This window comes from Pangasianodon hypophthalmus, chromosome 30 (genome assembly GCF_027358585.1).
Source record: "Pangasianodon hypophthalmus isolate fPanHyp1 chromosome 30, fPanHyp1.pri, whole genome shotgun sequence".
Lineage (NCBI taxonomy): Eukaryota > Metazoa > Chordata > Actinopteri > Siluriformes > Pangasiidae > Pangasianodon > Pangasianodon hypophthalmus.
The window spans coordinates 1,086,126-1,101,360 of NC_069739.1; the positions used below are offsets into that span (position 1 = coordinate 1,086,126).

The 15,235-nt window shown below is 37.7% G+C and overlaps 4 protein-coding genes across 4 annotated transcripts; all 4 read right to left on the reverse strand.

The window, feature by feature from the left end:
- Positions 1-1,599: 1,599 nt before the first annotated feature.
- LOC128317883 (trace amine-associated receptor 13c-like) lies at positions 1,600-2,592 on the reverse strand. Its single transcript, XM_053231869.1, has one exon. The coding sequence runs from the start codon at positions 2,590-2,592 to the stop codon at positions 1,600-1,602; it is 993 nt and encodes a 330-aa protein (XP_053087844.1).
- Positions 2,593-4,719: 2,127 nt separating this feature from the next.
- Positions 4,720-5,712, reverse strand: LOC113533619 (trace amine-associated receptor 13c-like). Its single transcript, XM_026925880.3, has one exon. The coding sequence runs from the start codon at positions 5,710-5,712 to the stop codon at positions 4,720-4,722; it is 993 nt and encodes a 330-aa protein (XP_026781681.3).
- Positions 5,713-7,739: 2,027 nt separating this feature from the next.
- LOC113533612 (trace amine-associated receptor 13c-like) lies at positions 7,740-8,732 on the reverse strand. Its single transcript, XM_026925869.2, has one exon. The coding sequence runs from the start codon at positions 8,730-8,732 to the stop codon at positions 7,740-7,742; it is 993 nt and encodes a 330-aa protein (XP_026781670.2).
- A 4,813-nt stretch (positions 8,733-13,545) lies between these two features.
- On the reverse strand, positions 13,546-14,596 carry LOC117596528 (trace amine-associated receptor 13c-like). The gene has a single exon (XM_034301856.2). It carries the CDS (start codon positions 14,536-14,538, stop codon positions 13,546-13,548), a length of 993 nt encoding a protein of 330 aa, XP_034157747.2. The 5' UTR covers positions 14,539-14,596.
- Positions 14,597-15,235: the final 639 nt, after the last annotated feature.

The window sequence follows — 15,235 nt, forward strand, 5'->3', positions numbered from 1 at the left end:
TCATGCCAGTAATTTCTCATTTGTTGTCACAGCTTAAAGCCGGTGTAGTGGCTGCTTTTTGGAATCAGTGCTGTGCATTGTGCATGCTTGACTTGCTGTCCACTATTTTAGACCGGACACTTTATTGGCTGGCTTCCTGGCTCTTAATGTTGGGAATTTCCTGCACTGTGAATGCTGCTGGAGTTGCCTCTATTCCAGGGTCCCAGTAGAGGTCCTAATTGTTCTCCAGGTGGTGCCCCAGAAATTGCCAGAGTTCAAGCAACAATGAACTTAACAATAATCTAAATGACATAAATGTAAACGTGGGGTTGGGCTGTTTTCTTTGAATGGTTTGATCATGAAAAGTGTTTGTGTTTTTTCCCATACATATTATTTATCATTTTCTTTATTGTGTGTTTAAATATCAATTTATTCTTTTTTTTGTATGCTTTTTATTTTGAAGTGTCTGTGCTGAGCCCCACGATGGTTCGTATAATTAATGTAGAGTGATATTGATGTAACTGTTACATCAGGTAACACCAAGCGGCCTAAAAACACGGCTGCCGATTTCAACTCCCAGACAACAGAGAGGCCTACAAATACGGCAGCCAAGGACTACAACACCCAATCACCACAGAGACTGTCACGTTCATGTTCAGCATCTTACTGATCATACACACCTGTACACAATTACAGCCACACAGTATTTAAGGACACATGAATACAGCATTTCTCTAATGTCTACAGAGTTTAAAGCGATAACTCATATATCGGATACGACCATTGTCAAACATTAACTGTAAAAAGTCATAATCGAATGACTTATTCTTCATGAGCAGGTGCTCAAAGTGGCTTATTGACTGGGCTTGAATCAAGATGTCCTCACTGAACTGGCATGAGGCGATGACCAAGCATCCCACCTCTGTGGAAATACCCCCAGAATATCAGGACCTCAAAGGAGTTTTCAGCAAAACCAAGGCTAGTGGCCTCCCTCCTCATCGGTCACGCTATTGAGGTCATGGCCGGTGCTATGCCTCCTGACAACCATATCTATCGCCTCTCAGCCACTTGGAGAGTGTCTTTCACTGAAAAACTGTTTTACTACTCATTCTGACATCTGCTAAGCAAGTGAGCAAGCTTTAACCAATATTAGCTTACCCCTTTTTGTGTACTGTAAAATGGGTCTACAGAAGAGATTACGGGAGAAATAACATGTTATTTTAATTCCATTATGTAAATTTGAATTGTCAGACATGTTATAGTTTTAACAATAAATCAAAGTAAAAGCACAAATTAATCGTTTTTCATTTTTGCAATCCTATTTGTCTTTGGCCTATACATGTTAAATTTGCAGTATTGTGGACATTCCCCATATTCATCAGATCTTTTTGCTTCTGTAACAAATCACATTTCCACAAAAATCTTTTATTTATTGCTTAATATTTAATAGTAAACCAAATATTGGTTTTATATAACATAATAATCATTAAAGTAGATATTATATTGATAGTAGGAATTTGATTTGTTGCAGAAGGCTAGAATTTTTGTAATATACTGTTACAACTGTCACATAATATAATAGCAATATTTGGAGACATCAGAAGCAGTAAAAAAGGCTATTCATGAAAGAACATTTATTAATGCAGAGTCTGTTTGGAATATTTGCAGAGTTATAATTAATTTGATACACCTCCTAAACCACGGGTAAAACAGAGCATAAATAAACGGATTAATGGTCGAATTAAGATAACCCAAAATCAGGAATTTTTGAATACTTTCTGCCTGTAGTTCAATAATATCACCTAATAAAATGTAAATAAAATATGGAAGTAAACACACCATAAACACAGACACTAAAATGCCAAGGACTTTAGCTGCTTTTCTCTCAGATTTCATTGAGTGTGAGGTGATTTTCTGTGTTTTAGGCCGTGTGTGATTATTAAGCTCTCTGATAGCAGTGGCATGTTTCTTAGCAATCACAAAAACCCGAGTATACAATATGATTATGACAGAAAGTGGAAATACAAACGTTACTACAAGGTCAATAACAGACCAAACCTCATTCAGCATGAAAAAACACTCTCCAGGACACATTACAAAACTCTTGAAGCTTCCATTAAAATAACAGAATGTTACATTATAAGCCAGACACACACACCAGTTGCAATAAACCACAATGCACATAGTCCTCCTTGAGATTGTGTTTGTGTAGAGAAATGGGTTTGAGAGAGCCAAATACCGATCCACAGAGATCAAAGCAATATTATAGATGGATATGATTATGAGAAAGCCACCAATTAGCCAAAAACTGATGCAGAAAACTCTCCCAAAAATCCAGCAGGACTCAATTGTCCAGATTAATATTGATGGCATCACTAAAGCGCCAAAGAGAAAGTCTGACACAGCCAGAGAGAGCACGAGCATGTTGGTCGGTGTGTGAAGCTGCTTGAAGTGAAAAACAGAGATGATGACAAGCAGATTTCCACACACTGTTAGCAGAACCACAGCAGCTGAACACACGTACAGTAAGATATAAACTGCAGGAGACACAGATCTCTCTGGACAGGAGAAATGCACACAGCGATCAGATTGGTTAAAGTCCGTCAGGTTCATGAATACAGTAGAGTTTAAAGAAATACCTCATATATTGGATGCACTGGACCACTGTAAAACAATAACTGTAAAAAATCGTAATCAAATGTCTTATGATTCAAGCAGCTGTGGTGCTTTTATAGTACAGAAATTGATCACTCCTCCTTAGTTTGAGTGACAGCATGATAAATACTTGTGATGTCATGCCTTGTTGGAACAGAAGGCCTACTAGTTACTGATGAGAGAATTGAAACTGTTATTATGCAAAATTGTGTGTAACAAAGCCTCAAGTGAATATCAATTCAAAGTGCTTATGCTAAAAAAACCAGCCCAATGGATAAAGAATAAGTGTTAAAAGGATGACAAAACCACATTTTCAAAATAAATCTGAATTTCTAAAAGTCAAAAATGATTATCATAAATAGGATATGTTGACAGGATATTGTCTTTAATTTAGTTCACATACACTACTTAGTGCAGCAGCATAGTGATTTGAGCATCAAAGGCTCCATAATGATTAAGAAATTCTAACGCTGCTGTGTATTGCATGTTGTGCATTATTCTGTTACGCTAATTCCTACTTTCACTCGTTTGCCCTGACAAGGACAGAGTCGAACTGGGGTGTGGCATTCAAAATGGCAAACCCTCAGTGATTTTTTTTTTCTTTAAGTAAAACCTTAAACATTATGTCCTGTTTCTAATAATTTGCCTCTTTTCAGGGTCCCAGTAGAGGTCCTAATTGTTCTCCAGGTGGTGCCCCAGAAATTGCCAGAGTTCAAGCAACAATGAACTTAACAATAATCTAAATGACATAAATGTAAACGTGGGGTTGGGCTGTTTTCTTTGAATGGTTTGATCATGAAAAGTGTTTGTGTTTTTTCCCATACATATTATTTATCATTTTCTTTATTGTGTGTTTAAATATCAATTTATTCTTTTTTGTATGCTTTTTATTTTGGAGTGTCTGTGCTGAGCCCCACGATGGTTCGTATAATTAATGTAGAGTGATATTGATGTAACTGTTACATCATTGCTGGAAACGGTGCTGCTTTCCACATCAGGTAACACCAAGCGGCCTAAAAACACGGCTGCAGATTTCAACTCCCAGACAACAGAGCGGCCTACAAATACGGCAGCCAAGGACTACAACACCCAATCACCACAGAGACTGTCACGTTCATGTTCAGCATCTTACTGATCATACACACCTGTACACAATTACAGCCACACAGTATTTAAGGACACATGAATACAGCATTTCTCTAATGTCTACAGAGTTTAAAGCGATAACTCATATATCGGATACGACCATTGTCAAACATTAACTGTAAAAAGTCATAATCGAATGACTTATTCTTCATGAGCAGGTGCTCAAAGTGGCTTATTGACTGGGCTTGAATCAAGATGTCCTCACTGAACTGGCATGAGGCGATGACCAAGCATCCCACCTCTGTGGAAATACCCCCAGAATATCAGGACCTCAAAGGAGTTTTCAGCAAAACCAAGGCTAGTGGCCTCCCTCCTCATCGGTCACGCTATTGAGGTCATGGCCGGTGCTATGCCTCCTGACAACCATATCTATCGCCTCTCAGCCACTTGGAGAGTGTCTTTCACTGAAAAACTGTTTTACTACTCATTCTGACATCTGCTAAGCAAGTGAGCAAGCTTTAACCAATATTAGCTTACCCCTTTTTGTGTACTGTAAAATGGGTCTACAGAAGAGATTACGGGAGAAATAACATGTTATTTTAATTCCATTATGTAAATTTGAATTGTCAGACATGTTATAGTTTTAACAATAAATCAAAGTAAAAGCACAAATTAATCGTTTTTCATTTTTGCAATCCTATTTGTCTTTGGCCTATACATGTTAAATTTGCAGTATTGTGGACATTCCCCATATTCATCAGATCTTTTTGCTTCTGTAACAAATCACATTTCCACAAAAATCTTTTATTTATTGCTTAATATTTAATAGTAAACCAAATATTGGTTTTATATAACATAATAATCATTAAAGTAGATATTATATTGATAGTAGGAATTTGATTTGTTGCAGAAGGCTAGAATTTTTGTAATATACTGTTACAACTGTCACATAATATAATAGCAATATTTGGAGACATCAGAAGCAGTAAAAAAGGCTATTCATGAAAGAACATTTATTAATGCAGAGTCTGTTTGGAATATTTGCAGAGTTATAATTAATTTGATACACCTCCTAAACCACGGGTAAAACAGAGCATAAATAAACGGATTAATGGTCGAATTAAGATAACCCAAAATCAGGAATTTTTGAATACTTTCTGCCTGTAGTTCAATAATATCACCTAATAAAATGTAAATAAAATATGGAAGTAAACACACCATAAACACAGACACTAAAATGCCAAGGACTTTAGCTGCTTTTCTCTCAGATTTCATTGAGTGTGAGGTGATTTTCTGTGTTTTAGGCCGTGTGTGATTATTAAGCTCTCTGATAGCAGTGGCATGTTTCTTAGCAATCACAAAAACCCGAGTATACAATATGATTATGACAGAAAGTGGAAATACAAACGTTACTACAAGGTCAATAACAGACCAAACCTCATTCAGCATGAAAAAACACTCTCCAGGACACATTACAAAACTCTTGAAGCTTCCATTAAAATAACAGAATGTTACATTATAAGCCAGACACACACACCAGTTGCAATAAACCACAATGCACATAGTCCTCCTTGAGATTGTGTTTGTGTAGAGAAATGGGTTTGAGAGAGCCAAATACCGATCCACAGAGATCAAAGCAATATTATAGATGGATATGATTATGAGAAAGCCACCAATTAGCCAAAAACTGATGCAGAAAACTTTCCCAAAAATCCAGCAGGACTCAATTGTCCAGATTAATATTGATGGCATCACTAAAGCGCCAAAGAGAAAGTCTGACACAGCCAGAGAGAGCACGAGCATGTTGGTCGGTGTGTGAAGCTGCTTGAAGTGAAAAACAGAGATGATGACAAGCAGATTTCCACACACTGTTAGCAGAACCACAGCAGCTGAACACACGTACAGTAAGATATAAACTGCAGGAGACACAGATCTCTCTGGACAGGAGAAATGCACACAGCGATCAGATTGGTTAAAGTCCGTCAGGTTCATGAATACAGTAGAGTTTAAAGAAATACCTCATATATTGGATGCACTGGACCACTGTAAAACAATAACTGTAAAAAATCGTAATCAAATGTCTTATGATTCAAGCAGCTGTGGTGCTTTTATAGTACAGAAATTGATCACTCCTCCTTAGTTTGAGTGACAGCATGATAAATACTTGTGATGTCATGCCTTGTTGGAACAGAAGGCCTACTAGTTACTGATGAGAGAATTGAAACTGTTATTATGCAAAATTGTGTGTAACAAAGCCTCAAGTGAATATCAATTCAAAGTGCTTATGCTAAAAAAACCAGCCCAATGGATAAAGAATATGTGTTAAAAGGATGACAAAACCACATTTTCAAAATAAATCTGAATTTCTAAAAGTCAAAAATGATTATCATAAATAGGATATGTTGACAGGATATTGTCTTTAATTTAGTTCACATACACTACTTAGTGCAGCAGCATAGTGATTTGAGCATCAAAGGCTCCATAATGATTAAGAAATTCTAACGCTGCTGTGTATTGCATGTTGTGCATTATTCTGTTACGCTAATTCCTACTTTCACTCGTTTGCCCTGACAAGGACAGAGTCGAACTGGGGTGTGGCATTCAAAATGGCAAACCCTCAGTGATTTTTTTTTTCTTTAAGTAAAACCTTAAACATTATGTCCTGTTTCTAATAATTTGCCTCTTTTCAGGGTCCCAGTAGAGGTCCTAATTGTTCTCCAGGTGGTGCCCCAGAAATTGCCAGAGTTCAAGCAACAATGAACTTAACAATAATCTAAATGACATAAATGTAAACGTGGGGTTGGGCTGTTTTCTTTGAATGGTTTGATCATGAAAAGTGTTTGTGTTTTTTCCCATACATATTATTTATCATTTTCTTTATTGTGTGTTTAAATATCAATTTATTCTTTTTTTTGTATGCTTTTTATTTTGGAGTGTCTGTGCTGAGCCCCACGATGGTTCGTATAATTAATGTAGAGTGATATTGATGTAACTGTTACATCATTGCTGGAAACGGTGCTGCTTTCCACATCAGGTAACACCAAGCGGCCTAAAAACACGGCTGCAGATTTCAACTCCCAGACAACAGAGCGGCCTACAAATACGGCAGCCAAGGACTACAACACCCAATCACCACAGAGACTGTCACGTTCATGTTCAGCATCTTACTGATCATACACACCTGTACACAATTACAGCCACACAGTATTTAAGGACACATGAATACAGCATTTCTCTAATGTCTACAGAGTTTAAAGCGATAACTCATATATCGGATACGACCATTGTCAAACATTAACTGTAAAAAGTCATAATCGAATGACTTATTCTTCATGAGCAGGTGCTCAAAGTGGCTTATTGACTGGGCTTGAATCAAGATGTCCTCACTGAACTGGCATGAGGCGATGACCAAGCATCCCACCTCTGTGGAAATACCCCCAGAATATCAGGACCTCAAAGGAGTTTTCAGCAAAACCAAGGCTAGTGGCCTCCCTCCTCATCAGTCACGCTATTGAGGTCATGGCCGGTGCTATGCCTCCTGACAACCATATCTATCGCCTCTCAGCCACTTGGAGAGTGTCTTTCACTGAAAAACTGTTTTACTACTCATTCTGACATCTGCTAAGCAAGTGAGCAAGCTTTAACCAATATTAGCTTACCCCTTTTTGTGTACTGTAAAATGGGTCTACAGAAGAGATTACGGGAGAAATAACAAGTTATTTTAATTCCATTATGTAATTTAGAATTGTCAGACATGTTATAGTTTTAACAATTTTTTTTATTTGAGCTTCTGTAACAAATCACATTTCCACAAAAAATCTTTTATTAACTGCTTTACATATAATAGTAAACCAAATATTGGTTTTATATAACATAATAATCGATAAAGTAGATACGGTATTGATAGTAGGAATTTGATTTGTTACAGAAGGCTAGAATTTTTGTAATATACTGTTACACAACTGTCACATAATATAATAGCAATATTTGGACACATCAGAAGCAGTAAAAAAGGCTACTCATGAAAGAACATTTATTAATGCAGAGTCTGTTTGGAATATTTGCAGAGTTATAATTAATTTGATACACCTCCTAAACCACGGGTAAAACAATGCATAAATAAAGGGATTAATGGTCGAATTAAGACAAGCCACAACCATGAGTTTAGGAATAGTTTCTGTCTGCAGTTCAATAACATCGCCTAATAAACTGTAAATAAAATATGGAAGTAAACACACCATAAAAACAGACACTAAAATGCCAAGGACTTTAGCTGCTTTTCTCTCAGATTTCATTGAGTGTGAGGTGATTTTCTGTGTTTTAGGCCGTGTGTAATTATTTAGCTCTCTGATAGCAATGGCATGTTTCTTAGCAATCACAAAGACCCGAGTATACAATATGATTATGACAGAACATGGAAACATAAACGTTACTACAAGGTCAATAACAGACCAAACCTCATTCAGCATGAAAAAACACTCTCCAGGACACATTAGAGAACTCTTGAAGCTTCCATTAAAATAACAGAATGTTACATTATAAGCCAGACACACACACCAGTTGCAATAAACCACAATGCACATAGTCCTCCTCGAGATTGTGTTTGTGTAGAGAAATGGGATTGAGAGAGCCAAATACCGATCCACAGAGATCAAAGCAATATTATAGATGGATATGATTATGAGAAAGCCACCAATTAGCAAAAAACTGATGCAGAAATCTCTCCCAAAAATCCAGCAGGACTCAATTGTCCAGATTAATATTGACGGCATCACTAAAGTGCCAAAGAGAAAGTCTGACACAGCCAGAGAAAGCACAAGTGTGTTGGTCGGTGTGTGAAGCTGCTTGAAGTGACAAACAGAGATGATGACAAGCAGATTTCCACACACTGTTAGCAGAACCACAGCAGCTGAACACACGTACAGTAAGATATAAACTGCAGGAGATACAGATGTCTCTGGACAGGAGAAATGCACACAGCGATCAGATTGGTTAAAGTCCGTCAGGTTCATGAATACAGCTTTTCTCTAACGTATACAGAGTGTAAAGAAATACCTCATATATTGGATGCATTGGACCATTGTAAAACAGTAACTGTAAAAAAAAAATCATAATCAAAAGTCTTATGCAGCTGTGGTGCTTTTATAGTATAGAAATTGATCACACCCCCTTAGTTTGAGAGACAGCAGGATAGATACTTGTGATGTCATGCCTTGTTGGAACAGAAGGCCTACTAGTTACTGGTGAGAGAATTGAAATTGTTATTATGCAAAATTGTGTGTAACAAAGCCTCAAGTGAATATCAATTCAAAGTGCTTATGCTAAGAAAACCAGCCCTATGGATAAAGAATAAGTGTTAAAAAGAAGACAAAACCACACTTTCAAAATAAACCTGAATTTCTGAGTTGACAGGATATTGTCTTTAATTTAGTTCACATAAAATGCCAATGCCACAATATGACAAGAAAACCTAGACTGCTGATAATACATCAGTATTAAGATGCTTAACAGCCCATGCTTTGATACAAAACACATTAAAAATTCTAATCACACACACAAACCTTAAAAAAAAATAAAGCCTCACTCACTCGAGGTCTGCATCAGAGCACATGGCACAGAGAGCATCACAGCATAGCACAAGCATTTTCAGTTTGAGTCAGACTGAACAGTTTTTAACTCACTGTTAAAAGAGCTGCAGGCAACGCGTCTCGGTGTGGAATCCCTGAGGACCTTGGCCTTCCATTCATTCTGGCATTCGCATGCAAGGTCTCTTTCGAAGGCCAGGTGAACCAGCTGCGCCTTATGTGTATGGTGCATGGACCGACAGTGGACAGTGAAGACATTCCTCAATACTGAGAATGAATTTTCACACATCACAAGAATGACTCTTGCTCTGAAACGGACGGCCAGAGTCCAAGACGGCCTTTATCTTCGTGGTCATCCTTACTCTTGTAGATATATGAGAGATTTGATGGTCTTCTTCTATATTAGGCTGCTAAATCGCAACTAAATTATGTGCCAAAGCAGGTTTTATCTATTCAATTCACTTCAATTTTATTTGTATAGCACTTTTAACAATGGACATTGTCACAAAGCAGCTTTACAGAAATAAATGGATTAAAAAAATATATTGTAAATATGTGAATTTATCCCTAATGAGCAAGCTAGAGGTGACGGTGGTGAGGAAAAACTCCCTGAGACAATATGAGGAAGAAACCTTGAGAGGAACCAGACTCAAAAGGGAACTCATCCTCATCTGGGTGCAATGGATAATGCAATTATAAATAAATCCCTTCTATTATTGTGTACTATATGGACAAATAGTGCAAATGTGCAACCAGTAAATTCATCACAGTTTTCGCAAGAAGTCCAGTTGGTTAAAATCTATCCACTGTCCACTGATGGAGTCCTAAGTACGAAGGTGCTTGTGGGAACTGCAGCCCCAAAGCCACCAAAGCAATCACAGTCCGAAGCCAATACAGTACAGCTCCCCATATGTGATCCCCAAGCCATCTCCACAGCCCCCAGGTGGCACCATCCGCGGCAATCCAAACGGTTCTTCAGGCCGTCCATATGGGGCCACCCCCAGCAGCAGCGAGCAAACTCAACCAATGAGAACTTCAACCAGAAGTAGGGCATCAGGATGGGTCAGGCAGGTCCGGAGAGCAGAAGGAGTCAGGATCACTGACATCTCAGAAGTAGCATGTGTAGCTTGAGAGAGAGAGAGAGAGAGAGAGAGATGGAGAGAGAGGGAGAGATTGTTAGGTAATCTTTTGTCCACTAATGGTTAAGGACAATGTGACAATGTAGTTTGCATGCAGAGATTATCTGTATAATATCAAATGTAAACACAAATACAAAACACACATTTTTTCATTTTGTTAGAAAATTCATTTTGTTGGATGGAGGGTGCAACATTGCACAGGTGAGTGGGTACGGGCAGGGGGGTGGACATCGCACCCCAATGCCCCCCCCAGAGATGGGCCCGCCAGTACTGGACTACTGATCAGCAGGTCATGAATTCAAATCCGAGCAACACACTTGGGCCCTTGAGTAAGACTTAACCCTCAACTGCTTAGCTGTATCCTGTCTCAACTGTAAGTCACTTTGGATAAACACATCATCCAAATGAAGTAAAGATGTAAAAATAGTGTTTAAAAAAATGCAGTGTGTAAAGTTAAATTGCGCTTGTATGGGTCGATGGTTCTCAATGACTAATCACTAGGAGTGTAAAGATATATCGCGGCACGATGCTTCGTGATGCAAAAATTTCACAATGTGCAGAGGTCCTACTCCTAAACTCATAAAATATATAGAGAGCACACTGAGCCCAATAACTCGATGGCTGCTGTGACATTTTACCTGGCCATGAATATAATACCCATTAAAATGATATAAAACGTGGGTTTTAAGCAACTGATAAAAAAAATTTTGATCCTCTTTAAGACCGTGTGGCAAAGATTCTTTTAACACTGCCATTCCTCAGGTATACAGAGAATGCTGAGAGAAGTGCAATTAAAACCAAAACAATGAAACAGGAACAGCTTATTTAAAACAATATTTAATAAAAAATTTAAACCAGCTCTGCTTATATATTTAGTATTTAGACAAATTTAAATATTTCCTCTAGTATTTAAGTGTAGTCCTCAACCTTCACTTACCTCTGACAGACTAAAGCCTCAGGCACAAGAAACCTGGTCAAGGGTGCCAAATCATTCCATCCATTTGGGACAACAGATTTATTCAGGCTAACAAGGTATTCCATCCATTATTGAGAGCACTAGTGGGAACCAAGACCTTGTGGCCTGTTTGTGGAATATTGTGCAATGTTGGCAGGTTAGGCATTTTCTTTATGGCTATTCATTGTTTAAATTTATTTTAAGCTTGGGGATTGGATAGTTAGCACATATGGCATTGTCTGCAATCGCACATATAAGGGGAGGTATGTGCTGCCTAGGTGTGTACTACAGGTAGAGTACCCACTCCTGTGTTGTCACCTGACTTACTGTCTGTGTCTCCGCATTGTGGTCTCGTGACCTCTTTGTTGCTTGGACTATTGGTATTGCATTGTGAATAGGTGAGGCATTGTTTGGGTTGAGCTTCCTCGTTTTTGCTGTCATAGGTAGGCCTGAAGGTGTTCAAGATCCCTTTCTGTCCATACTTTGCAATAGATCATGCCAGTAATTTCTCGTTTGTTGTCACAGCTTATAGCCGGTGTAGTGGCTGCTTTTTTGGAATCAGTGCTGTGCATTGTGCATGCTTGACTTGCTGTCCACTATTTTAGACCGGACACTTTATTGGCTGGCTTCCTGGCTCTTCATGTTGGGAATTTCCTGCACTGTGAATGCTGCTGGAGTTGCCTCTATTCCAGGGTCCCAGTAGAGGTCCTAATTGTTCTCCAGGTGGTGCCCCAGAAATTGCCAGAGTTCAAGCAACAATGAACTTAACAATAATCTAAATGACATAAATGTAAACGTGGGGTTGGGCTGTTTTCTTTGAATGGTTTGATCATGAAAAGTGTTTGTGTTTTTTCCCATACATATTATTTATCATTTTCTTTATTGTGTGTTTAAATATCAATTTATTCTTTTTTGTATGCTTTTTATTTTGGAGTGTCTGTGCTGAGCCCCACGATGGTTCATATAATTAATGTAGAGTGATATTGATGTAACTGTTACATCATTGCTGGAAACGGTGCTGCTTTCCACATCAGGTAACACCAAGCAGCCTAAAAACACGGCTGCCGATTTCAACTCCCAGACAACAGAGAGGCCTACAAATACGGCAGCCAAGGACTACAACACCCAATCACCACAGAGACTGTCACGTTCATGTTCAGCATCTTACTGATCATACACACCTGTACACAATTACAGCCACACAGTATTTAAGGACACATGAATACAGCATTTCTCTAATGTCTACAGAGTTTAAAGCGATAACTCATATATCGGATACGACCATTGTCAAACATTAACTGTAAAAAGTCATAATCGAATGACTTATTCTTCATGAGCAGGTGCTCAAAGTGGCTTATTGACTGGGCTTGAATCAAGATGTCCTCACTGAACTGGCATGAGGCGATGACCAAGCATCCCACCTCTGTGGAAATACCCCCAGAATATCAGGACCTCAAAGGAGTTTTCAGCAAAACCAAGGCTAGTGGCCTCCCTCCTCATCGGTCACGCTATTGAGGTCATGGCCGGTGCTATGCCTCCTGACAACCATATCTATCGCCTCTCAGCCACTTGGAGAGTGTCTTTCACTGAAAAACTGTTTTACTACTCATTCTGACATCTGCTAAGCAAGTGAGCAAGCTTTAACCAATATTAGCTTACCCCTTTTTGTGTACTGTAAAATGGGTCTACAGAAGAGATTACGAGAGAAATAACATGTTATTTTAATTCCATTATGTAATTTAGAATTGTCAGACATGTTATAGTTTTAACAATAAATCAAAGTAAAAGCACAAATTAATCGTTTTTAATTTTTGCAATCTTATTTGTCTTCGGCCTCTACATGTTAAATTTGCAGTATTGTGGACATTCCCCATATTCATCAGATCTTTTTTATTAAATTTTTTTTTTTATTTGAGCTTCTGTAACAAATCACATTTCCACAAAAAATCTTTTATTAACTGCTTTACATATAATAGTAAACCAAATATTGGTTTTATATAACATAATAATCGATAAAGTAGATATGATATTGATAGTAGGAATTTGATTTGTTACAGAAGGCTAGAATTTTTGTAATATACTGTTACAACTGTCACATAATATAATAGCAATATTTGGACACATCAGAAGCAGTAAAAAAGGCTATTCATGAAAGAACATTTATTAATGCAGAGTCTGTTTGGAATATTTGCAGAGTTATAATTAATTTGATACACCTCCTAAACCACGGGTAAAACAGAGCATAAATAAACGGATTAATGGTCGAATTAAGATAACCCACAATCATCACTTTTTGAATAGTTTCTGTCTGCAGTTCAATAATATCACCTAATAAACTGTAAATAAAATACGGAAGTAAACATGCCAAAAACACAGACACTAAAATGCCAAGGACTTTAGCTGCTTTTCTCTCAGATTTCATTGAGTGTGAGGTGATTTTCTGTGTTTTAGGCCGTGTGTGATTGTTAAGCTCTCTGATAGCAGTGGCATGTTTCTTAGCAATCACAAAAACTCGAGTATACAATATGATTATGACAGAAAGTGGAAATACAAACGTTACTACAAGGTCAATAACAGACCAAACCTTATTCAGAATGTACAAACACTCTCCAGGACACATTACAAAACTCTTGAAGCTTCCATTAAAATAACAGAATGTTATATTATAAGCCAGACACACACACCAGTTGCAATAAACCACAATGCACATAGTCCTCCAAGAGAATGTATTTGTGTAGAGAAATGGGATTGAGAGAGCCAAATACCGATCCACAGAGATCAAAGCAATATTATAGATGGATATGATCATGAGAAAGCCACCAATTAGCCAAAAACTGATGCAGAAATCTTTCCCAAAAATCCAGCATGACTCAACTGTCCAGATTAATATTGACGGCATCACTAAAGCGCCAAAGAGAAAGTCCGACACAGCCAGAGAAAGCACGAGCATGTTGGTTGGTGTGTGAAGCTGCTTGAAGTGAAAAACAGAGATGATGACAAGCAGATTTCCACACACTGTTAGAAGAATCACAGCAAATCCACACATGTACAGTAAGATATAAACTCCAGGAGATACAGATCTCTCTGGACAGGAGAAATGCTCACAGCGATCAGATTGGTTAAACTCCGTCAGGTTCATGAATACAGCTTTTCTCTAATGTCTACAGAGTTTAAACAAATACCTCATATATTGGATGCATTGGACCATTGTAAAACAGTAACTGTAAAAAATCATAATCAAATGTCTTATGCAGCTGTGGTGCTTTTATAGTGTAGAAATTGATCACTCCCCCTTAGTTTGAGAGACAGCAGGATAGATACTTGTGATGTCATGCCTTGTTGGAACAGAAGGCCTACTAGTTACTTGTGAGAGAATTGAAACTGTTATTATTTGTGTGTAACAAAGCCTCAAGTGAATATCAATTTAAAGTGCTTATGCTAAGAAAACCAGCCCAATGGATAAAGAATAAGTGTTAAAAGGATGACAAAACCACATTTTCAAAATAAATCTGAATTTCTAAAAATTAAAAATGATTATCATCAATAGGATATGTTGACAGGATATTGTCTTTAATTTAGTTCACATACACTACTTAGTGCAGCAGCATAGTGATTTGAGCATCAAAGGCTCCGCAATAATAAAGAAATTATAACACTGCTGTTTATTGCATGTTGTGCATTATTCTGTTACACTAATTCCTACTTTCACTCGTTTGCCCTGAGAAGCACAGAGTGGAAGTGGGGTGTGGCATTCAAAATGGCAAACCCTCAGTGACATTTTTTCCTTTAAGTAAAACCTTAGGACATAAATTTTATTTTCAATAATTTGGTTTCTT